We start from the raw sequence: 27,274 nt of genomic DNA on the forward strand, positions 1-27,274 counted from the left end.
ACAGCAGCCTTGTGCAACGACCTGCAACCTGTTCTTATCTCACCTTGTGGTGGGTAGGCCTCTGTTTTTTGTTCTCAGGAGCTTGTGGGTTTCAGCTGCTCGTGGGCAGGGACCAAAGCTTCTTATCTTGGAAATGCTCAAGCTGAGGCCCCAGTGAGTAATAAGACTGCAGGCTGTGCACAGCTGGCTGCGCTATTAATCCTCTTTGATAAGATAAGACTGCCTCAGAACCCATTGTTTCCAACCAAGACTCACCAGAATATGCTTTTCTAGAATCCAGTCACGTCACCCCACAGGTGGCTGCCATGATGATGTGGCTGGCACACCCGTTGAAACCTTACAACACGCATACCCAAAGGGACAACCTATCTTCTCAGCTGAGGTTCCCAAACCTCAGCTCCAGTGACTGTCAGGTCAGATAATTCTTTGTAGTGGGAAGCTGCCCTTGTCTCGTGGAATGCTTGACAGCAACCCTGACCGCAGGCTACCAGGCCATTGCCACAGCCTTATCAGATGGCATATAGAAATACCTGCAGACATCGCCAGATGGTCCCTGGGAAAGAGGATTATTACTAAATGGGAGGAGGGGGAGAGGAAGAAACACTGTTCTATCGCTATGTAAGAATGAGAGAAAAATTTGGGGATGGGTATAGCTCTCACCCCTCAACAAGGAAACAGTTTTTTATTTTTTTCTTTTTTTGTGGAAGAGATAGAGACCACTGGAAGGAAGGAAGGAAGGAAGGAAGGAAGGAAGGAAGGGAGGGAGGGAGGGAGAGAAGAGGGCTGAATATGGCGCCTCCAGCCAAATCGTCCCAAATGACGCAGATGACGGAGCTCACGCATGCGTGCAAGGGCTCACACGGCTGTGTCAGACATAGATGATGCAACCATGCTGCTCGTGGTTCACATGGAGTCCTTTAAGATTTCGAGGGCCAGGCCATTAAGCTCTTCTGCCTGAGGGCTTGTCCGCACATGCTCTGCCCTAGAACCTGGAAGTGTCAACCATGTTGTGTGGCTGAATCATTACAGCTAGGACAACAGATCCATCTACAGCACAACTCCTGAACCCGAGGATTAGAGAGCTTACGGAAGAGAGGGCTGCAAGACTGCAGGCCAGGGGAACAGGGAGTTTATTGTAGAACTGTCTCCTACAATGTCGGAGAAGCTGTCCCCATGAAGCCTCATCAGCTTGGCTGCCTAAACAAGACCTGAACAAGGACGACACCCACAGGCACGCTAACGTGGAAGGAGGAAATCTCACAGGGGGTCTCAATCCTAAACAAACAGAGTACCAGGGGAGATTGGCTGTCTCTGTAAACATTCCTTTCCAGGCTGAAAAGCAAGACTGACTATCTTGGGAGATAGGTTGTCTGGATAGACATTCCTTTCTGGAGTGGCCCAGGAAGGTCATCTGCAATTCTGTAGGAATCTGGTTGGACACTGGTCCTCTCTCAGCCGCCTTAAACAAGTACCATTTTCGCTTGTCCATTTAAGAAAGCATTTCTTCTGGAAAGAAGTTAGGTGAAATGTATTGAATGCAAGTTTTCTGTATGACTGTTCTCTGGGAGGATTTGGTAGCAACTTTCCTGAGAACAAATTAATGGAGCTTTTAGATCTCCCCTACACTGAGCTAGAGGCTTCCCAGCAGCAACTCATTGAATGGACCAGGGCCACCACTTCTCACTTGCCATGTGAGGCAACAGAGAAGTAACCAGTTAAGGCCAGTGGGTCAGTGAGCTGAAAAGCAAGGCTCCCCTGGCTGGCAGGTCCTGCTCTCCTCCCCAGTCTGTAAGTGTTCCTTCCTTCTCTGTTCTCACACCTGTGTTTCCGCAGTGGGAACAAAGAGTCAGGCGCAGGCAGCACTCACTTCTCTGAAAACAAGGATCTTCCTGTTGAAATGAGGGATGTTTTCTGCCTCTGGGAGAATCCTTTGTCTTTGGGCTGTTTATAGTGATGACAGTTTCTTCTGTGCTCAAAACTGTGAAACTGATCTTTATCGCTGTGTATACTTCTTATTGACTGGCTTATTGTCTGGCCAAGAGACAGCTTGTACATCACTGAGACACTCAATTAAATGAGATACCTGGATTAGGTAGCCATAATTCACAGAACATTTGTATCTACATTAGAGACTATTGGAGGTGTGGCGTAGTAGAATAGAAAGGGTATGCATTTGAGGCTAAAAGCCTAAGTTTCAAGACTGGTTCTTCTCTCAGGTGCTTCTGAAGGCTTGGGCTACCTTTAAAATTGGGCAATATAACTTGTGTTGCTTGGCTGTTGGGATGAAATGAGGTGTGTATAAATCCATATGGTCAGCTAAATTGAAATTTATGTCCTGGCAATTTTCGTGGTCTAAGTTGATGAGGACTATTGACCAGGTCTCTTCCTCATATGGTCAGCAAGGAAATTGGAATTCTTGTGTGTTCTTGGTGAACACATGAAATAGCACAGCCACTGTTATTCTTTTTTAAAGATATGATCGGGGGGACTGGTTTCACAAGGGGCAGCAGTTCTATGAGGGGCAACTAGTTCCATGAGGAGCTGTGGCAGGGCCACCCAAGGCCTCAGTGGAGCAGTGGCAGGTCACTGGAGAGGTCCCCAGAGGCCTCAGCAGGTCCCTTTAGGCCTTGGCAGGTCATCTTGGCAGGTGGGAAACCATGGTGGATGAGAGACAGATATATCATTCAGAGAGAGTTTGGGTATAGAGTTTGTTTCATGGGCTATGGAGGGAAAAGGAAAGGGGGGAAGGGGAGAAGGGAGCAGAGAGAGGGGGGAGAGAGCAGAAGTTACCTCTTCAGGGGAGAGAAGGAAAGAGAAAGTACAAACTGGAGGAGGTGGGATAGTCACTTCCCTCTGCAGAAGGGGGGGTTGGGAGTGGGTGGGACTTGTCTCTTAAAGGGACAGGGTACCCAGGTGACACACCAGGCCAGCAGATCATAACACACTGTGCAGTTTTTTGAAAACAAAATTAAACATACAGTTACCACATAGTTCAGCAATTCCAATTCTGAGTATATACCCCCACAGAACTGAAATCAGGGAGACAAACAGATATTCATACATTCATGCTTCTGGCACATAGCTTCTGCTATTGTTCACAATAGTCAAAGAGTAGAAACAATTTGACTATCAGTTTGATAGATAGACAAAACAGGGTCCACATGTGCAGTCGAACATTATTAAATGCTGAAAAGGAAGAAATTCCTGTTACATGTGAAAACATGGACAAAACGTAAAGGCAGGGTGCTAAGTGAAATGAGCCTGTCCGGAAAGAGCAGGGGCTGATGAGTTCATCTACATGAGGTACCCAGAGTTGGTCATATCCATAGAGACTTAAATAGAATGGAGGACAGTGGGAACAGGGCTGTCTCCAATTCTCTCACTCGGTTTTGAGACCCTGCTCTTCATATTGGGTTGCCTTGCCCCACCTTAATACATGGGGAGGTGCTTACTCTTACTGCAACTTGATATGCCATGTCTTCTTGATGTGCAGAGGACCCCTGCCTTGTCCTAAACAGAAACAGAAAGAGAGTAGATTTGGGTTGGGAACAGAGGAAAGGAGGGGGAGGGGCTGGATAGAGAGCAGGGAGGAGAAACTGCACCCAGGATGCAAAATAAATAAGTAAAATAAATAAATAAATTTATTTTAAAAATAGAATGGAGACTGCTGTGGGATGAGGGGAAGGGGAATGGAGAAATAGCTTTTAGTGGGTACAGCATTTCAACTGCATAAGAGGAAAAATATCTGAGGTTGGATGGATGTAGTGGTCTAACACACAGTTACGTACTAACCGCACATTTAAAAATGCTCAGGATAGGAACATTTCTATTACACATCTATCCATAATTTAAAACCAAAACACTACATGCATCATAAGCACTGGATACATTAGTGCTTGCTTTTATTTGCCTGCTTGTTGAGGGGAATAAAGAACGACTACTAAAAACCCAGAGACAGATATTGGGGTTCAACCTAAAGACCAGAAATGTAAAGCAGCCAGTCACTGGCTCTTACCTCTACCTCAGTCCAAAAGTGGCCATCCTGCCTCCAGGAATCCTCTGAATGAGACTGAGAATGAAACCCATCTCCTCCTATTTTATATCCCTCTCTAGTTCTGGGTTTAAGGTTTGTACCACTACTGTCCAGTTTCTGTGGAAAACTAGTGTGGCTACTAAGATTAAAGGTGTGTGCTACCACTGCCTGGTCTGTATGGCTGATCAGTGCAGCTCTTTTACTCTCTGATCTTCAGGCAAGCTTCTTTTATTAAAATACAAATGAAATATCAGCACAGGGGAGAGCTTGACAAAACTTTTATGAACAAGTCAAATGCAGATGCATCTGAGAAACACTTGAGTGGAGGCACTGTCCTGAAGAAAGAAAGTTTCTTTTCCCATGTGAGTTTGTGATCCAAGTCTGTGTTCCAACCTTTTGTTCAAAGGCTGTCATCCCCACAAAGTCCTTAGGGGACCATTACAGATTGAGAGGTGTTTGGGTACGCTGCTCAGTCACAGCTGGAAACACAGTAGAGATGCCTCTTTTTTTCCACCCCAGTACACTCTCCCAGAGATTCCTTGGGAACTCTTAAAGGTCTGGAAGCTCTGGGTACCTTTCTTTCATGAGACCCACCAAGCTCTGGCCTCCCTTGGCTGGGTTTTGTGATGGAGGATGCTACTGGCACCTGGTGGTTAGAGGCCAGGAAAGGTGGTTATTACCCTGCCCTATGATGTGCAGGCAGCCTTCACGTCAAGTAATTACACAGTCCAGAATGTAAGTGGTACTGACCACTAAGTCTTCTTGGAAAAAAATGCTTTGAAGTCTCCTCAGTAGGTCAATAACCCTCCATTGAATCTATTCCCGCCTGTCAAAATTCTCCTCAGTGATGGTGCCCACAGAGTCTGGCCAAAGAAGCATGCATGGTCTTTGCTTGCTTGGAAATGTGGAGGTGAAGGGACAGAAGAAGCATGTCTAGGGAGACTGGAGGTACAGCCAATCTACCCAGCATTTTCCTAGGAGCATAAACTCTAAGACAGACAGACAAACAAAGAAAACCTCAGGATGCTTGGAGAAAGAGGCTGAAGTCAGCCAACCCTAATTTCAAAAGAGGTGCCATGCTTGGGGCTGGGTGGGTGAGTTCATGAGTAAAGATCTTGTCTCAAAAGCCTGAGAACTGAGTTCAGCTCTTCAGTACTCATACAAAAAGCTGTCAGGGTACCCCTATCATCTCTGTATTGGTGGCTCAGAGACAGGATTCCTGAAGCTCATTGGCACTAGCCTACCCAAATGGAGGAGATGCTGGGTTAGTGAGAGAAGACTAAAAGTGGATGGGCTGGTGGTGTGGCTCAGTGGGTAAATGATGTGGGAAGGTCATTTGTCAATCTGTTGTTTCATTGGTTAATCAATAAAGAAAACTGCTTGGTATGATAGATCAGAAAATTAGGTAGGTGGAGTAGACAGAACAGAATGCTGGGAGGAAGTGAGGCAGACGCCATGCTTCTCCTCTCCAGGACAGACGTGATGAAGCTCCAGCCCAAGATGGACGTACACTAGAATCTTTCCTGGTAAGACACCACCTTGTGGTGCTACACAGATTACTAAATATGGGAGCTGACAAGAGAGAGAGAAAAATCTGCCTACACCTGGGTTTCCTCAGCACTGATTCATTTCCTTAGTTATTGTATGAGCACAATGGCATGCATTACTCCAAAAGTTTTAATGCTAAATCTGTTTTTTATAAGTTTAGATCTCCTCTGTTTATTATCCTAGTCATGCTAGAAAATTCCATGGCCACATACAGTTGATAAAACTACACATAGCTCAGTTATATATAACATATCAATGCAACTATTTGTACAATGAGAATAAAAAAACACTCACCCAAACCCAAAAGCCAGTGGTGTGTTCAGGAACCTGATGTCTGCATCAACTCCAATGCTGTTATCATCTTCTGAGCACAAGGCGGGGGCACTCAGAGTTCTGGAGTAGAATGGAGGAACAAGGACCTCAGGTCGGAGAACACCACAGGAAGCTTAGTATGGACCACACAATGTGCAGGTGAGAGGCATATCATGAGTATTCACATGAAGTTCCTGTCTCAAGGTGGACATGGAGTCAGACACCTGCAGGAAGGAAAGAAAGAACCCATAAACATGTGCTGTGCCCAACATGGTTGCAACTCTATAATATATGCAATCCCCACAATGATCTGACTCAGAAAGGACACTTAACACTCAAGTAGACTGAGTCACAGAGAGACCAAGTCATGGGGAGTTAAACACGTCTCCTGAAGCTGCCGAACTCCTCAGGAAGGATGGTCAGGTTTTAACCGCCCGAGTCAGCAGGTCCAGTCATAGGGCACTGCCTAACCCTGTAACCCAAGTCAGAATGGGAAAGGTGTCATGAGGGCACTCTCTGAAAGGAGGTCAACCACCCTGGATCCCAGACTCAGCTGTAGAAGGTATGTAGGGTCTTGGGAATCATGTGGTGTAAACAGAGCACTCGAGAGCATGACTGACCATACCAGATGTGGCTGTGGCTGTACACTCCGGTGTCCCAGCACTGGGGAGCCTGAGGTAGGAGATTCTGGCTCAAGATCAGTCTGGGATGCAGAGTGAGACCTTAACGTAGGAAACAGATACACACACACACACACACACACACACACACACACAGATACACACACTCACACAGACACACATACATAGAGACAGACATAGACACACATACAGACACACACTCACAGAAACACACACATACATACTCACATGCACAGGCACATACACAGACACACGTACACTCACACTAAAGACACACACAGAGATGCACACACACAACACATAGACATATACACACACACAGACATACACATATACCCACTCACAAACACAGACACATGTACACTCACACACAGACACATACACTCATCATACACATTGATACACACAGAAACACATACACACAGAAACATACACTCGCACACACAGATATACACACATACACTCGCACACACAGATATACACACATTCGCACACACAGATATACACACATACATTCGCACACACAGATATACACACATACATTCGCACACACAGATATACACACATACACTCACACAGACACAGAGGATCAGTGGAAGATTGAGACCTAGAAAATGGCATGTCGAAGATTCAGTCTGGGCCCTTGTTGGGGGAAAACCAGTTCATCTTTGAGAATGGCCCTCATATCTGGAAGCACACAGATTGCAGAGACAGCACTAGCAGTCTGCCCTGACTAGAAAGATTGGCTGGGTACCAGAGAGGGTGCAGTAAGCATCCGTCTGATCACCTGCCAAGCTCCCCAGGGCCCAGGATTCCAGCCCCTAGCCTAGTCTGGTGCCACTTAACTGGGAGGCGGCTGTGAGCTCTGATGAGGCGTGCTAGGGGAGGGGGCAGTGGACTGCGAAAGACAGTACGTTCCCTCTCCTGTGCCCTCCTGCTGGGCTGCTACTCTATTGCCATTCGGAAACTACATTCTTCAAAAACTAAAGTGCGCTTTGATTCTGAACGCTTTTGGTGGAATTTGGCAGCAATTTGGAAGAAGACTTGCCCCTTGCCTGTGTTCCATGAGAAGGCTATCCTTCCAGTGTCACTTGTAGTACATGAAGCCCTGTTTGTCTTCAGGCAAGTGACAAGGCTAGAGTTATTCACCTTTTCTTCCTTTTCCTTCTAGACTATGTGAACACTGTAATCAGGCCAGGAACTAAGAGTGGCGGCATTTGTAGATCCAGGAACTGCCGGACACCAGAAACATCCAACCACATTCCTAAGCCCCGGTTTCCTTATGCAGTTAGTGGGGGAAGTGTTGAGGCTAAGTCTACTGTTCTAACCGGATGGAGGTCCTAGGAGAGCACAAGGCCAACAGGTTTCAGACACACTGTGCAGTCACACCAGACTGGGAGCCGCAACAGAGACAGTCGCTGTCTAGAGTTCCAGGTGTCTTCCCTTAGATGGAGTCAGTACGGCTTCTTACACATCATGATATCACATCTAACAGAGGACCTAGCACAGACACCATCGGTCAGCTGCTCACTCAGTGAGGACATGAATAAACCTAAGAGTGGTGCAGGGGGGACAAGCTTGGCATCTGCAAGAATCTCCTGCTGTGCCAACAGCCTTGGTGGGTTTGGTCTGTAGGAATCTAAACACTAGCCTACATTTTAAGTATCATAGGAGGTGGGTGCCCACGATTCAAAGCAGAGACAGAGAAGACTGAGAAAATGTGTGTAAAATGCAACATTTAAAGGGGGGGGGGTATTATTGGTGATTCAGGAGAGTTGCAGGTCTGAGGTGGCCAGATTTCCAACACAGTGGTGAGGGAAGTCTATCCAGACTAGAGAAGCAGTTTCACAATGGTGGAACGCAGGGATGGAAACCTAGAGAAGAGCCTGGAGACCTGGGCTGGTCACAGGAGGCTGGTAAATACTGGAAGCCGGGTTAGACCTAGAGAATGGCACCCCCATGTACCAGCTGGAGGTCAGGGGAGGGTGCATTCATTCTCAGATGGGAAAGCATAATGGAGTTCCTTCCAGACACAAGCCAGCCCAGTCTATTCATTTTCCAGGAAGAGAAGGTGATTGTTACGGTTTGCAAATGAATGATTCCTACCCAACCCAGCTGACTGCTAACTAAAGTCCTTCTCTTCCTGAGCAAGTGCTCAGCCTCTCAAACCAGGTGTCATGGGGAATTAAACTGGATTAACAGTACCCAGCTCACAGGGCTGCGTTGGGAACTGATTCCGACAGTAGCCCTGCCAAGAATCTGACTTGGAGAAGGGTGTCTCTTCGCCTGAGGAGTGGCAGCAGCCTTCTCTGCCAAGGACTATTTTTCTTCACTGCAGATGTGGCTGTATGGTTCTATCACACGGGGTCAGCAGTCAGAACCATGGAGACAGAAAATGACATGGGTGGTATTGGCAGCTGGGCTGGGGGCATAGAGAGCACTTCGTAGGTACAGGGTTTGGGTTTGGAACAGTGCCATTGATCTGAGGCTGGTTAATGGAGATGGTTGCACAGTAACATGAACGTACTCTGTACCACGGAACTAACACAGTTGGCTAAATGGTAGCTTTCACGTTACACATATCCTTCAACAATGTAAACAATAAAAGATGTTTTAATGCTTTCCTACTGTCCCTGGAAGAAAGTCTCAGACCTTGGACAAAGTGTCTGAGGCACAACAGGAACTCCTTCTAATATGCTATTATCTCCCTCCATCCACCCTTTGCTGCCCGTTTTTCACCCCACGGATCCCTAGCAGTTCTTCTAGTCTACTGAGAACATCCTCCTCCTTTGCTCTGCATCTTTACTCCTTCGTCTGCACGGGTTGGCTCATTGTTTTAATTCCATTCTCTAAAACATCCACCTCTGCTGCTGGAAAGATGGTGCAGCACGTGAGGGCACAGGATGAAGCACCCGATGACCCGAGTTCGCTCCCAGCTGGAGGGATGGCACAACTCCTGAAAGCAGTCTTCTGACGTACAAACACCTCCACATGTGCACTGAGGCACATACAGCCACAGCCACAGTCACAGTCACACACCACACACACACACACACACGGCACTAGAAATTCCAAACTCTGAAGCAACTTCCCTCTAACCCAGGTGAGGTTAACTTCTCCTGTATAAATGCTGCGTGTCATCCTTCACTGTGGAATTTAGCACTTGAGATTCAACTAGTTATGCTAAGAATGGGAGCGCACATCTGTCCTGCCCACTCTAAATCTCTCCTATACAAGCGTTATACCCTAAGATGACTGTAAAGCATTGGGCTGTAGATCAAGGGCAAGCTCAGGGACAGGGGGCAGAATCTACAAGGTGCTGTGACCCGAAGAATGACCACAAAATAACTCACTTGAGCTTCTCCTCCACCTGTGCGCAGCCACTCAGCCTCTCCCTTTCTCTAGGGAATTTAGATCCTAGGCTTGGAATCACCTCCCCATACACTCAGTCAACCTGAACTAGCTCTTGTCCAGCTTCCCGTTATCAAGTGCTCACAGCTTGCACTCTTCACAGAAAGATACTCAAGAAGCTTAGCAAGTCCCTCACGGTAACACTGGTGGTACAGGAGCTCAGAGTCGTGCTGTGTCTACAGTGGTGGTACAGGAACTCAGAGTCATGCTGTGTCTACACAGGAGCTCAGAGTTGTGCTGTGTCTACAGTGGTGGTACAGGAGCTCAGAGTCGTGCTGTGTCTACAGTGGGCCCCTTTGTCTTCGCAGGCTCTGAAGACATGCATGGCACTTGGGTGCCTCACATCCGGGGACCCTCTGCTCTCTTAGGTATTGAGACCTCTTCCTCAGTGCTTTGCTCAGTTTCCACAGGAACAAATTGTTCTCCTCTAGGTCCCTCACATAAAGCCAACACTTGGCCCAACTCCTGACTTGACTAGCTACTCACTTAACTGATGCCCCAAGTCTCTGAACTCTTGAGGACAGGGACTAGGACCGTCTTCCTCTTCACATCCCTTAGATCCAGGCCAGGCTTTCATAAAGAAGGTGCCCACTGGTGATATTAGTTGAATAAAGAAATCAAGGGAAAATATATAAGCTTTGCCTAGTGGAGCCTGCCTCTCCCATGAAGACACATCCTGCTTTCTAAATTGCTATAAAGTGGAAACCAAGATGAAGTGTTTCTTTCAGTTAAAAAGGGACCAATGGAGGGGCCTGGATCACAGCGGTTAGAAGATTGTCAGATCTACTTTAGCTTTAAAAATGTAAAAATTGAAAAAAATGTTTTCCTTCAGGACACATTATAAGATGTACACCCCAAAGCAACAATGTAGTCATTTTGGGAATGGGTCAAAAAGGCAGGTGCTGCCGGCAACCCTCTAGAGGATACTTCAGGAAGGGCTGCTGGCCTGAACACTGGTTCTGAAAATACTGTCGAAGTCCTGAAATTGAACCTGAGGATGACAGGTGACCCATGGCTTGTCTAGGATCCTGTTCATCCAGTTCTGTCTAAGCCCTGCCTCAGAGGTGGCCTTCTAATCTTCAACCTGGGCTTCTCAGCAGGCCACTGCCTCTCTCCCCACTTCCTCCTTCCTTTTCCCCTTCCCTCTCCCCCTCTGCCTCTTCCTCCCTCTCCCTGCTTCCTTTTTTGCCCTCCTCATCCCTGTCCCCTCCCTCCTCCTACTTCTCCTCCAGCTCAGCAGTTTTCCCTGTGCTGATAGCTATAGCTACTATAGACTCCCGGTTCCTTCCCTTCCCATTTCTGTAAATTCAATCAACAAAAACATCAGCGGAGAAGAAGAAATTGCAACAGGTTTGGGAGGACTCTGCCAGGGTTGGCAATGTGGATTTGCTTCTTCATTGAGGGCTTACAATGAAGCTTGGAAATGAAGCTTCCTCCTTCACACTCCAAATAAGCTGAATGAATTCGAATTTCTAAAATGTTTCCAAATAATTTTGTTTTCAATAACATTAACACCAAAAAACACCCCAAAGGTTCAGGCAGCCTGACAGACTAAACGTTCTCAGTCCACACATTAAAAAGGTCATCATGGCTATAGATACAGATAATAGGGGCATATACCTAAAGAATACTTTAATCACAGCCTTAAGATAGTTTCAGTGATGGGAGACAAATGCAGATCTTAACAAGTCAAGGGCCCTGGAGAGCCATACATTTGCTCAAAATACATGACCCTGAGAAACTACAGTCAAGGTTAACAGTGAGGAGTAGCCTCGGGACTTTCTGAAGGACATCATCCATCCTTAGCCCAGGTGGAGGGGCCCAGTCCTCGGGCTAGAATAGGTGAGTCATGGACTGTTTATCTGGAAAGCTCAGTGAGACCTTCCCCAACCCCTTCAGTGCTCTAGGTGACCATAAACCAGTCTCCTCGTTCTGCAGTTCATTTCTGTACCCACAAAGCTTCTGATCCTCTGGAACTAGATTCACTTTCTCTTTCCTTTCCTCACTACCAGGAAAGCTCATCCATGAAGCCTGGCAAACGGCATAAATGTATCACAGCTGCTCAGGGTCATGATGGGGCAAGGTGGCAGCCCTGCTTGCTCCTTGGACCTCTAGGTCCCTACAGGAAACAGGACCTTCCTGAAATAGCTGTTGATTAAGGGTCTTCAAGGTTAGATACTATGAGGCTATGATTCCAACCATCAGTACGTGGTGATTCTGAGCAGAATTGTGTACTGTTGCTATCTAAACTATCAGACAAACAGGGATCTATCCTTGGCCCCACCTGCGAGGTCAGGCTCTAGAGCAGTTCTGAATTCTGAGACTATCCTTTTGGAGTATGTTTATATGCCAGGGAGAGAGGCTTCCAGATCAGAAGCATTGTAACAAATGGGAGGATTCTTCGGGGACATGATGAATGTCCCCTTTACTACCTTCCCTGACAGGGGACTTCTGAAAGCAGCAGCCATGATTTTGTGATCTCTGCTGGAGAAGGGCCAGGACCCTACCTCATCTGCAACCACTATGACGCTTTCTGCTGAAGCAGACGCTGCCTCAGGTTCTGTATGGATCTCCCAGAAACACATTGCTGATGTAGGTCTCCCACCTCTGCACCTAGCCATCAGGGTAGTCCCAGATCCTCAGTCTTAGGGAGGGACCAAGCAAAGACCACACTCTTCCCCACAAGCCCTGCTGAGAGGCGTGGGGAAACTGAGAGGGTCCCACACTGGAATGAAGCTTCCTTCTGAGAAACAAGCTAGAAAATTAATCACAGGACAGTTGATATTCAGTCAACACAGCCTTAAAAACACAGTGTCTTCAGGGTTTGGAGTAGAAAATGTCACTTCTGAAAATTAGAGTTATTCTTTTGATTCAGCTCATTCCCAGAATTCCTAGTTAAACTGAGATTACGTGACACCTGGCCATAGAATGTTGAGATGTTTTGTTTGAAACTCACAATCTTGTTTCACCTACGGAGAGACACGAGCCCACGGTGTCATATCTACTTCTCTGAAGTCACTCAGCAGTCCATAAAGACACGTGGTATTAGCACCCAGAGAGTGGTGTCTCTAAGTCAACTTCTTCCTGGTGGGATTGGGATTCCCACACAAGAACAAGAAGGAGCCAGAAGCCATGTTTCCTTTCTACTGTATGGTAATGCCCTGTTCTCCAACCCTCAAAGTTCCTGAAGGGGCACCCCTGGAAACTAGCCGGCAGAGACCCGACTTACAAAGCAAGTACAAGCCAAACTTTGGACTCTGGACCTCCTGGGCCTTCATTTCCAACTGGATGGCACCATTAGAGTCATCCTCAGTCATGTTGCTGCATCTATACCCTTAGCAAAACTTTAAAAAGAAACTCTTCTCTCACCATACTCCAAAACACTGAAGACTTCCTGCCTCACACAAGAATCAAGTAAATGTATCTGTGTATGTGAATGAGGCCTGGATCCCACTAGAACATGTACTCAGTAGTTTTGTTTGTTTGTTGGAGTCTTTTTTTTTTTTTGGTTTGCTTTCTTTTTGCATTTCCCTTTCTTCTATAGGGAAAATTCCTTTTCTTTCCCCATTTTCTCTCTCTCTCTCTCTCTCTCTCTCTCTCTTGCTCTCTCTTTTTACGTAACAAACTCAGTTCCCCCTCCCTCCTCTCCTTCTGCTCCCCCAACCTTCCCCCCACTTCACCCCCATCCACTCTGCTCCTCAGAGAGAGTAAGGCCTTTCCCTGGGAAGTCAACTAAGTCTGTCCTATGGCATCCTTGAGGCAGGACCAAGTCCCTCCACCCACTATGCCTAGGCTAAGAAAGGTATCTCTCCATAGTCAGTTCATGCATTAGGGTTAGATCCTGGTCCCACTCTCAGTGGCCCTACACACTGCCCAAACCACACTACTATAGGGGGCCTAGTTAGGTCCTATGCAGGTTCACCAGTTGACAGTCTGGAGTCAGTGAGCTTGTAAATGTAAATCTTTCTCACTTTGTCTATTGTTTCTCTGAATTTCTCTTTTCCTCTGTCTCTGAATTTTCCCTCTCTGTGTCTGTCTGTCTGTCTCTGCCATTCTCAATCTCTCTTCATCTCTGGTACTCTTCTGATTCTTTTTTCTCTGTCTCCCCATGTGTATATGTGTATGTGTGTGTGTGTACTCTCTCTTTCATATATATATATATATATATGTACATATATGGATACATATATATGTACATATATGGATAGATAAATAGATGGTTGTATGAATATGTGCATGCTTGTGATTGTGTCTATGCCTTTGTGTGTGTGCTTGTGTGAGTGTCTTGTATGTATGTATGTATGTATGTATATTTCTGTGGTGTTTGTATGTGTGCTTGTTTCTGGAAGGTACATGTCTTAGTATAGAAAGGTGTTCTGTTGGTGGTGGCTATAGTTTCTGTAAAGTCTGTGCTAGTGTCTCCTGCAAGGGACTCTAGCCTAGGATACTTGTCAGGTCAAGTGGCACAAACTGGACCTTATTCCTGGCAGCTCATCCACAGAGTAGTCCTGCATCCCCAGAAATGGCTCTATGAGCTTCTCAGTGTCCCTTTAAGAAACTCTGTTCTTACATGTTGGGCAGAACCATGTACAGAACCATGCTCCTAAATAAAATCCTTCATAATGTTCTAGGAAATCTGCCCATAGATTTGCACTGGAAATTCTATGTAAAATAAGATATTTTAAAATGATACAATAACTGACTACTTAGAGCCTATCTAAGGCCATATACCAGGGTGGGACAGTTGTACCTCCCTGGACTTAGCTCAGATGCTGTCTGGAGAGCCAGAGTTGGAAAAAAAATCTCAGGAAGAAGTGCCAAATTTGAAACACTAGCTGGCTAGAGACAAAAGATGCATATTTCTATTATCCAGGCTGAAAAATAAAATTTAGCTAGAGCTGGGGAGAGGTAATGTGCCCACAGGACGTGGACTCTTCTCAGGGCGAATAACATGAGATGTCATTATTCCTTCACTGTGGTTGGCAACGCCTCCCTGCAGCTCATTTATGAGGTTATGCAACCAGTGTTCCCATAAAAAACAAGCTCATTCAGGCTTCCGGAAGCATCTGTCAGCTCAGCTACCTGGGACTCTCTCGTCCTCTCTGCCCTCTGAACTCTGGCTGCCGCCGCCATGAAAACTCATTACTTTCTCCTGATGATGTTATTTTTCCTCTTCTCCCAGATGGAGCCAGGTAAGCTTTGGAAACTTGCAAATGGCTCTGGCTGGGACTGGAGACACAGGGGCTAAGGGGGAACAGGTCATCGCTACCTCCTGGTTTTGTGAGTCTAGCAACAGGAGAGCATCCTGAGTAGCCTGTGGTTAACTGCTGGGCCGCAGCAAAATGAACCTGTTAAGGATTAGGAGTGAGTAGTAGGGGTCTCCAAGTCATGATGTTTGTCCCTAGAATCTGGGATAGGTCTTGTGTGGGAGTCTGCTTTGCCTGTGGGAAGATCCTTTACAGCCTTTTGATCCAGGGAGACACACTAGCCTCAACTGGGTCCCTGGGCGGAGCATCCCTGAGTATCCTGCTACAGGCAAAGTGCCACTGCCCCTTTGCCAGGCCAGCTCAGCCAGTTGTAAATGCCTGGAAACACCAGGTGAGGAGTCAAGAGATGGCCTTTCACATTCCTTGGTAGCCACGCTGTTCTGGCAAGGAGATTTTACCAGTCAAATCGAAGGGCTTCACATGTGTCTAGAGGATGCCCACACTATCCAGGCCAAAGCTGCCTGTCCCTGGCATTGGAGACAGGAGGACCCCGAAGTAATGATGAAGGACGTGTTTTCCCCAAGGCCATCTCTCAGGGTAATAACTGACAAAGTCATGTATTTCTGATCTTTATATACATATTTGTATCAGGAGGGTCTTAGGGAAGGAATCTTAGTTGTGAGATTCTCTGGAAAATCCTGCTTTGTTTTTCGTGGGGCTACCATGCTAGCTTCTGGGGGGGGGGTGTTTCAAAAGAGATATGTCCCAGTTTTTCTATGCAAAATCTGGATCTAGGCGCCTTCTCTACATACTGTTTTTCATAGTGAGGTAGGTCATGGTCCATTAGAGAGGTAAAGAAATGCATTTAATAAATTGCACATTTTTAGGGTCTAGAAAATGCCAGCGCATGCCGACTGCACAGGGCATGCTATTTGATACACCTGTCTCGGCATGCATCGGGGGTGGGGTGGGAATGCTTTCACTGAGTAAGAAGGAGAAACTTCCTTCTTGTGGCCCAAATTCAAGAAAATTTAAGAGCACGTTTTTCAGAATGAAGACTTTTTATAATGGTCTAGTATGCTAAATGCGATGCTATGCAATTCATTCAAACCACAGAAAAATGACCTCACCTGGGTGGACAGGCTCAGTCATACTTCCTGATCCTCCATTATAAGAATGGATCCAGGAACACTTACCAGGTCTTTCTAGAAATTCCTAGGTAGAACCACTTTTCTGCATTCTTTTAGGATACAAATATCCTCGGTGTATAATCTGCTGGTACAAGAATTTTCCAGCCACTTCTCTGGAAATAACAAAACTCAGAGCCTATCTCACCCTCAAAGCCAATATGGTGGTGCTCAGGTCACTCCGAGGGTCCCCAGGGCCAAGGGGGACTATTGAGGAATACCTGCTCTACTGCAAGGTTCTATTTGACCACAAAAAGATGCTGCTTAGTAAAGGTATTTTCCTCTGGGATTGATATGCTGGTCTGGCCTTTATGCTATGGATGGGAAAAGAAACTCACCAGGTGTCTTTGCATTAACATGCAGGCTCCTGGGAGTCTCTAGAGCCAGGCTGCAGGTGGATCTTGTATGTGTTTGGCTTAAGATCTGAGGTGTAAATTCTGAGAGTTCTTGTTTTGCTTTGTTTGGATACAGTCGTAGTGTAGACTGTAGGTAAAAATCATGGGTTTGTAGCACACCAAATGCTGTTTGAGGGAATACATACACTATAAAACAGTTAGGTCTAGCTAGATACTGTACCCTGTCTTATGCATTTGTTGTCATTGTCAATGCTGTTGCTTTCTTCCTCCCATCCATGCTGTCTCTAGACCTACACTGCCTGCTGAATTCAGTTTAGTGTGGAGGGTACTGGGTTCTGTTTCTGGAAGGCTGTATGGCCCTGGCCTGATTTCATGTCCCATCCAAGCCCTCACAGACACCATTCCCACCGCTCATTTCTGGTTCACAGGACCCCACAAGACAGGACCATCTAGTTGACCAGCTTGTTTTCCTGGGAGATAAAGAAATGGGCACCCCACTACTCCCTGTATAGTCTGTGAAAACAGAATGAAGTCAACATAAAAAGACCTCAGTCTTGGTCTTTGGAAACCAAGGGTGACTGAGGCTGCCACTGAGCAAATACTTAGAAACAGACAGGTATGGATATTGCCAGGGGAAGGAGGAAGATCCAGAGACAGAGAGGTTTCCAACTGTTTAGAAAGCTTCAGCTCTAGAAGAAAACACAGCACAAGCTGAGTATGCAAGGGAAGTAACTCTACCTGCCCCGATAAATGCTGCTGGGTTCAGCTGCCAAGAGAACTTGTAAGGAGACAACCTTTTCTGAGACATTAAGAAAGGCTTCTCTAAAGGGTTGAGAGAGGAGAAGAAACAGACATTATTTGATGGGCACAATGTTTACAAATATTACTTCTTTCTCAAAGGTAACAATGGTGATACACCACATAAAATTTAGACTCTTGTTACAAACACAGAAGAGGTGGTTATATTCCCTTAACCACAGTGGAATACCACTGATTAGGGACTGTTACTCTACACAGAGGTCCCTATCCCAAGTCTCTGCACACTCTATCACAACCTATCGCTTTCCTTCAGACCCCTGGGTGCAGAACTCTGAGATGTCTGGGTTCTGGGGACATTGCACATGACAGGTGAGGATAGATGCATGTGTAAAAAGATGGAGAGAAATAAATCAGTAGGACATTTACACTGAGTTCTCATAATATTCCCAAGAGGAATCAATATCTACATTTTATGGATAAACAACAGTAGATCAGTGATTCAGTCCCTGACCTAAAGCTCTCATATGACTTCACAACAACTCTCAAAGCTTGGTAATGTAAGGAAGCATGGAGAAAGTGGGTAGAAATCCTATGAGCAAATCCATGGATGGTCAGGCCATATCAAGATGTTTCATGAGGCAGGACACATTTGGGATGGGTTGGGACAAGAACAACATGAAAAATGTCTTTTTGAGGTGCTTGCGGACTTGCCTAGAGACTGACTACAGACTAATCCATGGAAGTGGGACAGTCACTAGAAACTCCCACCATCAAAGCCATGTCTCCTCCCAGTGCACCTGTGACAATTAATGAAAGGTCGGAGAATCAATCCAGCCTACTGATACAGGCATTCATAGCTCCACAAGCTCCTCCCTTCCTTCCCTGAAAACTCTATACACAACCCTGCTAGGATGGGCTCATTCATTGTATTAAAACAGAAAAATTACTCCAGGTGTTAGCACTGTGTAACCCCAGTTACCACCCTTTCCTCTCAAGTGTCTCATCCAGAAATATCCACCCAGATCTGATTGTCCTAATTCTTTCTGCCTCTTCCAGTTCCCATAAAAGCTTTCAGTAATAGTAATAGAAATTAAACCACCCGCTATGGTCTTCATAGTTCATGTAGTTGCTGAGGGCCCCTGGTTAGCAGGATGTGGGACTCAACAGACGTACTCCAAAGCAGCATCAAAACAACGCCATAGGTTTCGCTTTACAGCTGCAGGGACAGCTTTGTGCCTGTCATCTGAGTGCCCCAGGTTGTCCTCCACTAGGGACCATGCCAGGCCTGCTCTACAGATCTTTTTATGACTCAGCCGTGTTGATGACAAGGACACACATCCATTCAGATCCCCAACCCTGTATTCTTTCACTCACTTCCCAAGATTCCCAAAGAGATCAGCAGTCACACATTCCCTCTCAAGAAGAGCCTAGACGGACAGTGTGTTCAAGCTCCATGAAGTTGGAGAGAGATGCCGCTGAGGGCTGAAGCCAGCCTTAGTTTCCTGCTGCACAGTGCTATTGAAATCTCCTTTAATTCAGAAGAGAGACTGACTTCTGTCTCAGCCGGTTTCTGCTTTTGTTGCTTTTTCTGGGAGTGGCAAATGTAGCTGATTTCCCTCCTCCTCTTCTGACCACACAAACACCCCACCTCCAAGTCAACATTGACTTCTATTTTAACACCTCCAGTTGGAAGAACCTGCTTCTTCCCTGGCCCCTCCCCAGCATGCTGGCAGCAAATTCCCTTGCTATGACCTGGGGTAAGACTTTCTCCCAGTAGCAGGATAGCAAGGACTCTAACAGGCTCCTTTCTTGTCTGTGATTTACATTCAATCTCTGCTCATGGTCAGGCCCACTGTATGGATATGCAGTCACCATTAGGAAGATCCAGAAGGTTCCCCTGCCTCTGAGTTTCTCTTTCCTGTTTCACATCGACTCTCTAGTCCATGTCCCCCCCCCCCACTTCCTTGTGCATGCATGTTTCAATGCAAAGTCTATACCTGTAGATATGGTGGGAGGGATGGGTGAATCAGGGTCACAACTTTTCCTGAACCATTGTCCTTTGGCAATCCATTCCGCTTCAGCCTGAAAGTAGTCTACTCTAAAAATACATATCTTCTCATCAGAAATTCATCAAAATTCCTTTGTATTGCTTTTGAACTTCAAATTTGCCTATAATTACATCACACTATCTCAGAGTCCCATCCGTGGGGCTCAGGGTGTTTTTAAAGCAGAGAAACTGAGGACCCAAAGTCTCAACATCTGCAGCCTGATCTGTGCATGTTCATCCTCAGATTTCCACTCTCCCTGTTTCTTAGCTCCCAAAAGTCTCCTTAAGAAAATTTATTTTCACAGACCTCTTCTGTAAAGACCAAAGATGGCACTCAATCTTTTAGTATAGCTTTTTTATTAGTGTGATTTGTTATTTTTCCTTGAATTCTTAAGCCTCTGCCACATGCTAGGTCATGTTTGGCCTCAGTTGCATGAAAGGACCTTGTTGCTTCTTGTTTGTATGAACTTACTTTCTGATGATTGCAGGAAAGCAACTTTGCCCTGCTCATTGCCTTTAACCATTTTTCTTCCCTCCTCCACTCTTCACTATGGCCCCCCAAATGTATTTTCTTCCCCCCAGTTCTCCACCACAGCTCTTGGGATGTATTTTCTTCCTTTCCTGTCCCTCGTTCTCCACCACGGCCCATGGGATGTATTTTATTCTTCATCTCCTAGTAGAGAATCACTTTTGCTATTCCATCTGCCAACTTGTAAAAAAAAAAAAAAAAAAAAAAAGCTATTGGGATAATAGCGCCCTGAGATAGGATGACTGGAAAACCGCGACTTTATCCATGGGGCAGAACAGAAAGTAGCATGATCTTGATGCCCAGGAAATGAAATATTGGCATTCCATTTTGGGAATGATTAAGTTGACCTAAGTCCCATGACAAGTGGGAGTGGAGAGATGAATGTCATTAGGTTGTATTATACAAAAATATGAAATTGTCAAAGAATGTATTAATAATTAGAGAATAATTATTGGGTGGAGATCTAGGATGCCAGACATAAAAGGCAAGATTGTACATCATATTTACACAAAATTAAATTTTTGTGGGTTTATGATAATAAAATTGAAAATTTAGATAAAACAAAAAAATTGCTAGAAAAATCAAACTCATTGACACAAATGCCTTTTGTGAGTCTCAGTCCAGTTAAGTTGGCAATAGAAGTGAAGCACACTACCTGCTCAGCTGCACCTGAGAACATCGTCTCCAGAGTTCATTACCGTCCATTCGCAGCAGAGACCCCCCAGAGCTGGACCTCAGCCATGTGATGGATAGCATCAAGGACATTCTGAGACTCTTTAATGCAGAAACGTGAACTTTCTTCCTCAAACTGATTACTAAGCAGATTACAAACCGGAATGCGTCTCTCCAGTCACTTTGCTTTGCATAGATATTTTAGTTGGTGTAGTTGAGTTTTGTACAGCCATATGAAGGTCATTTGAAGGAAAACTCATTTTCTTGAGAGCAAATCTGGCAGAAACATAACTTTCGGGATTTGACTGAGGTTGTGATGGAACAACGGTCAGCTCATTCACTCTCTCTATGCCTCCGTTTCCCTGTCTACAAGTTAGGTAAACAATGTATTCCTTGGATGGCTAGAACAACTCAAGTTTATTCATCAACATGAAGGGAAAATGAGCAGCCTTGGGGTATGAGAACCAGGGAGACCTGGGCTCCCCGCTATCAATCTGAGAGGTCTATGATGGGTCATAGGGAAGACTTGTTCTAGGGCTGAGTGTGACTAAAAAACTGATGTCATACTAACTACACAAAGTAACTTGTTCTGTGTCATTTCCGTAAATGCATGCAATGTCCTATGTTTATACTCAAATCCCATGACTCTCCCAATCCTCCCTCCTGTTTTCCCCTTCTACAGCCTCAATAGCACCACTCTTACTACCATGGCGCCCTCATTCCACATATAAGAGACAACATTCAATGCATAACCTTTGTAGGACTGGCTTTTCTCATTAACATGACAATCTCTGGCTCCAAATCCCTGAGTTTGATTCCAGCACTTCAAAAATACATATTTCTATAAAGTTGAGTTGTTTTCTAGTTTATAGTTCCTAGAATAAATTATAAATGTGCAGCCAGATCTGATCTGGATACACACTGTTTATAAATGTTTAACATGACATGTTTGGGTCCATACACTTCAAAAAAATATATTCCTATAAAGTTGGGTTATTTTGTAGTTTAAAGTTCCTAGAATAAATTATAATTGAGCAGCCAAATTTGGATACACACTGTTCATGAATGTTTACCATATAAAGATGAAAGATTTCTAACCCAAGGTTGGATCACACTACTAAGACACACTTTGAGTATTTACCTAGTCCCTCAGTCATCAGGAGAAATCACAGATAAAATACTCTCCAGAGACTGGAAATATCTCTGTCCTGAAAACATATATATATATATATATATATATATATATATATATATATATACATTTATATTATAATTTCAGAAATGCAACAAATTACTATGTGGTTCAATAATTTTGATGATGTAAAATGAACTGAAATTAAGGGTTTTTTGAGAAAATTAAAAAAAACTGATACTAATTTCATAGCTCTTTTTACCCTTAATATAGAAGATGATGAAAACTAATGAGATAATTAGTGTCTGTCTTTTCAAACTAGTGCATATTAAATATACAATACAATGGGGTTCATATGACTTTTTTGTTTATGAATATCATGGACTTTGGTCAAATTCACCCATGTATCACTCCATTCCTATCCTACTTTCCAATATAATATTCCTAATCCCCTTTCTTCTTCACACCCTCATTTATGCCCCAGGTTCCATGTAGCAGAGAACACCCATGATGCTTGACTCTGAGTTGGTTTATTCCTCTCACTCTGGTGCTCATCGCTTCTATCCTTTCTCCTTTGTGGTGCTTCTTGCTCCATTATGGCAGAAGAGAACTCTCCATGTACACTCACCTCTTTAAGGACATCTAAGATGACTCCTTGCCTTGGCTACCATGAATAGCGACTGAAGTAGCATGGAGCTGCAGGTTCCTCTGTGGTGTGCTGACTTACACACTACAGGGCACACCCAGGTCTGGTGCCGTAGATCACAGGGCACAGTAGTGCTAGTGTGACCTTTCTGAGGCTCTGCCATACTGATTGCCACAGTGGCTGCCCTGCTTTACATCCCCTCTGGAAATGCGTGCTCTTCCTCTTCCTGTGTCTCCCCAGTATTGCTTATTGTTTTCTTGATGAAAGTCAATTTGACTGTGGTGACACAGAATCTCAGTGGCAACAAACATGGTAGGGAGAAATAAAAATGTGCAGTTTGGGAACAAAAGGACACTGGGAAAACTAAGACATCGGTCGTGTGCTGAAAAAGAGTTTGTAATTGTTAAAGGAAAGCTGCATGATCTGCACAAGAACAACAGGAAAGGTTCTGTGAGGGCAAGGCCATACTCGGATGGGCCTCCATGTTCTGAGAGCTTGGCCACACTCAGGTGGGCCTCCCCATTATGGGATTGAGGCCACACTCAATGGGCCTCCATGTTATGAGAGAGCTGCATTCAGAGGCTTCTGCAGCTGATGTCCAAGTGGTTAGGAGCCATCTCCAGCTGAGGACAGAACTTGAAAGTGTTGTTCATGTGGTTCTTGTTTTGAAGACAAAAACTCTGCAAGATGAAAGGGGTCATGGCTTTTTCCTCTGCTCTTTCAGAGAACTAAGGAGATCAGGCAATGTGCAGCAGGTCCAGAGTTCCTTCAAGGAATTCCCCAAGAAGCCATTGCATGAGGCTGTCATAGTGAAGCCTGGGTTGTGGCTGAGATCCCATGATATTTGAGATACCAAAGTCAGGAGATATCTGTCAAGGAGAATTGCATACAGGAAATGGAATAAGAAATCAGCCTAAGAGAAAAGTGTGTGTTGCAGGCAGCAAAGCTGGAGGGTCAGTTCCATCTAAACCCATTGAAGCTCAGGCTTCAGTTGCTGTATGTGGACCTACAGAATTTGGTTTGTCCATGATGGCTTAAAGTTTTGCTTTGGTCTAATCTTTCCTTGCTATGCCCATATTCCTCCATTTGGAATGGCAATATGTACTCTGTTCAGTGTTGAAAGTGTGCGCTTTGCTTTGTCATTTTTACAGCAGTCATAGTTAAGAGATAAGTATCGGAAGAGACTCTGGATTTTGAAAGAGCGCTGGGACTCGTAAAGACTATGAGGGCTTTTGAAGTTGGATTAAAAGATTGAATGCATTCTCATCATGAGATGACCATGAGCTCAAGGAGGCCATGGGGAGAATGTTGTGGTTTGAATATCCCCCAGAGGCGCATGAATCTGAACATGTTGTCACAAGCAGATGGCTCTGGTGGGGGTGGATTATGGAAGCTTCTGGAGGGACAGCCTTGATAGATGAAGAAGTCACTGACTTCTGAGGGTTTAGAAGCTCACTCCATTTCCTGTTCTGTTTCCCTGCTTCCTGTGAAATATGATCAGCTGGCTCCCTGCTCCAGCTACCATACTTGTCTTGACTGTTGCCAGGTTTTTCCCACTGTGGTGGGTTTTACCTCCAATCCCAGAACTATAAACCAGAATAAATCCCTTTCTCCTTTAAGTTGCTTTCGTCATGATATTTTATCACAGCAACAGAAAAGAAATTAGTAGAAATATTACATTGAATAAAAATGGGGAGAATACATACAGTTATCCCTTCCTGGTATTAAAGGAAAATATTCTCAACTTTTCCCCATCCAGTATAATGTTGGTGTGAGTTTGCCACATATAAACCTTGTTACGTGGAAGCATTCTATTCTATTCGTGCTTTCTTCAGGGTTTTAGCAGAGTGGCTATTGTTTTCTCAAAGTCATTTTCTGCATCTATTATCATGGCCGTGGAAAGCTTTTCTCTTCATTATATTTATGGGCTTCACTGTGCTTATTCCACACGTGCTGAACCAATCTTGCACAAATGGAATGAAATGAACTTGGTCATCATGTATTGACTTTTGAATGTGTTATTGAATTCAGTTTGCAAGGATTTTATTCGGAATTTTTTTCTATGTTCATGAAGGAAATTGGTAGTTTTTAGTGTTACACATATGTGTAATTATATGCACACACACACACACACACATAAACACAAACTGCTCAGTCCATTTAGTGTTGCTTATATGTATGTGTATTCAGGGCTAGATAATCTATCTTGGGCTCATTCCTGGCAAAGGACTCACTGTCTCTCAGCAGCTATTAATTGTCTATAATTCTTCATGAGTGGGGCATTATGAGATTTCCCTATCCATGTTGTAACATCAACCGATGTTGCTGTTGTTTAAGTCTTGTTTAAGCAACTATACTGTTAAGATCTCACAGGTGCAGCTCTGTTGTATACTGAATAATCTATCTCTCAGAAAGTATCCTGACCATTTGTTCTTACACTCCTCCCATCACCTTCATTACATCTTCTTGACTGCTTGCTCCGTTTATTACTGTGTAGTAACATGCTTTATCACTTATGACTAATTTGTGTATAAAATCCACTTGGTTGGGTATGAATATAGCTACTACTGCTTGGTTTTAGAGCATTATTTTGGTTACGTTTACTTAGCAAATAATTTTCCATCCTTTCCCTTTAAGTTTGTATGTGTCTTTTCCAGTGCAATTTGATTTTAAAGACAACAAACAGTTGGTTCTTATCCTTAGTCCAATAAGCTACCTTGACCTTTTATTATAAAATTAAGGACATTTGTGTCTACAACTACGGTTGGAAGGTTGTGCTAATTCCAATAATTTTTTCCTGGTTGTTTTGATAATTTGATCTTTTTTTCCACCCTTATTTATTGTAGCAATTTGTTGGGTTATTAAGTTGGAACCTTTGATTCTTCCATGACTCTCATTTTTACCATTCATAAAACTCATAAAATTTATCCTTTCCCGGAATTCTAAGATTATCGCCATCTGTATCCATCATCTGTGCATAGGATGCTTTTAAGAATCTTCTACCATGCTATCAAACCAGTCATGAACTGTTTTAGTTGGTGAAGGTCCTGAACGTGTCTCTAGAGCTCTAAGAGTAGAGAAAAATAGCCAATTCACAGCCATTTGTCTGGTTGAGCTTGCCTCTGTTTGGGCCTCCTATGCTTATACAGCATAGATGTGTTTGTGTAGATACTATTATATGATATAATATATGCAACATTACATAATATCTATATATATTTAGTGCATCAATTAATTCCTTGACAGTTGAAGTGGAACGTGCCAGATGGAGGGAACGCTAACCAAATAATCTCACACTAGCTCCAAATAGAATATACTAAGGTTTTTCTTTATTAAAAGGGAAACTCACAGATCAAAATGAGGAAACAGGAGCGGGGTCTAACATGTAGGGATGGCAAACAGGAAGAGGCCTAGTGGGCATCCTGCAGGTTTTTGGTATCCAAAGCCACGCCCAACCTGGTCCAGTCTCTCAAAGGCCATTGGCTGGAGGAGGCTCCCCATCAGACAGACTCATGCATTGTATTTTGATTATATTTACCTCACTCCCGAAATTCCTCCCACATTCACACCCCATTCCACCCGCACCTGACTTCTTTTTAACCCTGAGTCAAATTAGTGTTGCCTACAGTTGAGTGTGTAACCATCTGCTAGGGTATAATTAATGTACGGGGGACACACCCTTAAAGCTAACTACCCCTCTCCTGGAAACTAGAATTATCAACAGCTTCATGACCACATCGCCCTACAAGTTTAAGTGAGACAAATTTATCAACATAATATTTTATTAATTGTTTGAATGAATACAATGTATTTTGGTTGTATTGACTCTCACATTATTCCCTCAACTCCTCCAAGGTCCATCTCCATGTTTCTCAACTCACGCCCCTCTTTTAAATGATGCACTGAATTCAATTTATGGTTCCATATTCTTATGGGTTTGGTACCATCTACTGGAGCATGGTAGTGGTTGACTACCAGCTATATTCTTTTTTTTTTTTTTTTTTTTTTTTTTTTTTTTTTTTTTTTTAGAATCTTCTTCCTCTAGAAGCTATCAACTGTCAATAGTTCCTTGGTTGGGAGTGGGGTTTGTGAGCCCCTTCTTCACACTGGAATAGTGAAGGGTGTCTTCCTTAGGGGCCTCAAGGTTAATTCCACAGAAATTGCCTCTAAGAAGAATTCTCTTATGTGCTACCAGGTTGCCTATTTTACATTTCCCAAATATTCTCACATCTTTGGGGTTACAACTAGAAGTCTAAACATGTCTGTTCTCCCCTTGTAGGTGCCGGTACTCTCACAAGTCTCGGACGCAGAACAGATCAATATCGATGCCTCCAACATGGAGGATTCTGTCTCCGCTCCAGCTGTCCTTCTAATACCAGGCTACAGGGAACCTGTAAGCCAGATAAGCCCAACTGTTGTAGGAGTTGACAGTGATTTGAAGAATGAGCATAAAAGACAAGCGAGAGATATGCAATTAGTATTTTAATAAAGGAACTGCTTTCCAAGCCTATTTACATCAGATCGAAATGAATTTCATGTCTCAGTTTAGGAGAGGTTTTTAAAAGTGTAAGGCTGAAGTCCAGGGATTAAAACAAGAGGTTGGAAAATTCAGAACAGCTGCCTGGCCCTGAGTAATGATGGTCACAATTTGAGTGATGTCACTTTTATTTGATTTTTATCACCAAACTACACGTACCCAGTGCAGGGATGCCACACCTAACTGGACAGTGGACACAGCTACCAGACCTCCTGGGGCCAAACAAGGATGAACCTTCCATGGCCACAGCAGTCAGT

At 44.4% G+C, this 27,274-nt stretch overlaps 1 protein-coding gene across 1 annotated transcript; it reads left to right on the forward strand.

Moving 5' to 3' along the window:
- The first annotated feature begins 15,087 nt into the window (after positions 1–15,087).
- On the forward strand, positions 15,088–26,929 carry Defb1 (defensin beta 1). The gene is made up of 2 exons (XM_041673506.1): positions 15,088–15,137; positions 26,760–26,929. Exons 1-2 carry the CDS (start codon positions 15,101–15,103, stop codon positions 26,906–26,908), a joined length of 186 nt encoding a protein of 61 aa, XP_041529440.1. The 5' UTR covers positions 15,088–15,100; the 3' UTR covers positions 26,909–26,929.
- Positions 26,930–27,274: the final 345 nt, after the last annotated feature.

The sequence above is a fragment of the Microtus oregoni genome, unplaced genomic scaffold (assembly GCF_018167655.1).
Source record: "Microtus oregoni isolate MIOR12 unplaced genomic scaffold, Mior012 000024F_ref0000369, whole genome shotgun sequence".
In the NCBI taxonomy this organism is placed as follows: domain Eukaryota; kingdom Metazoa; phylum Chordata; class Mammalia; order Rodentia; family Cricetidae; genus Microtus; species Microtus oregoni.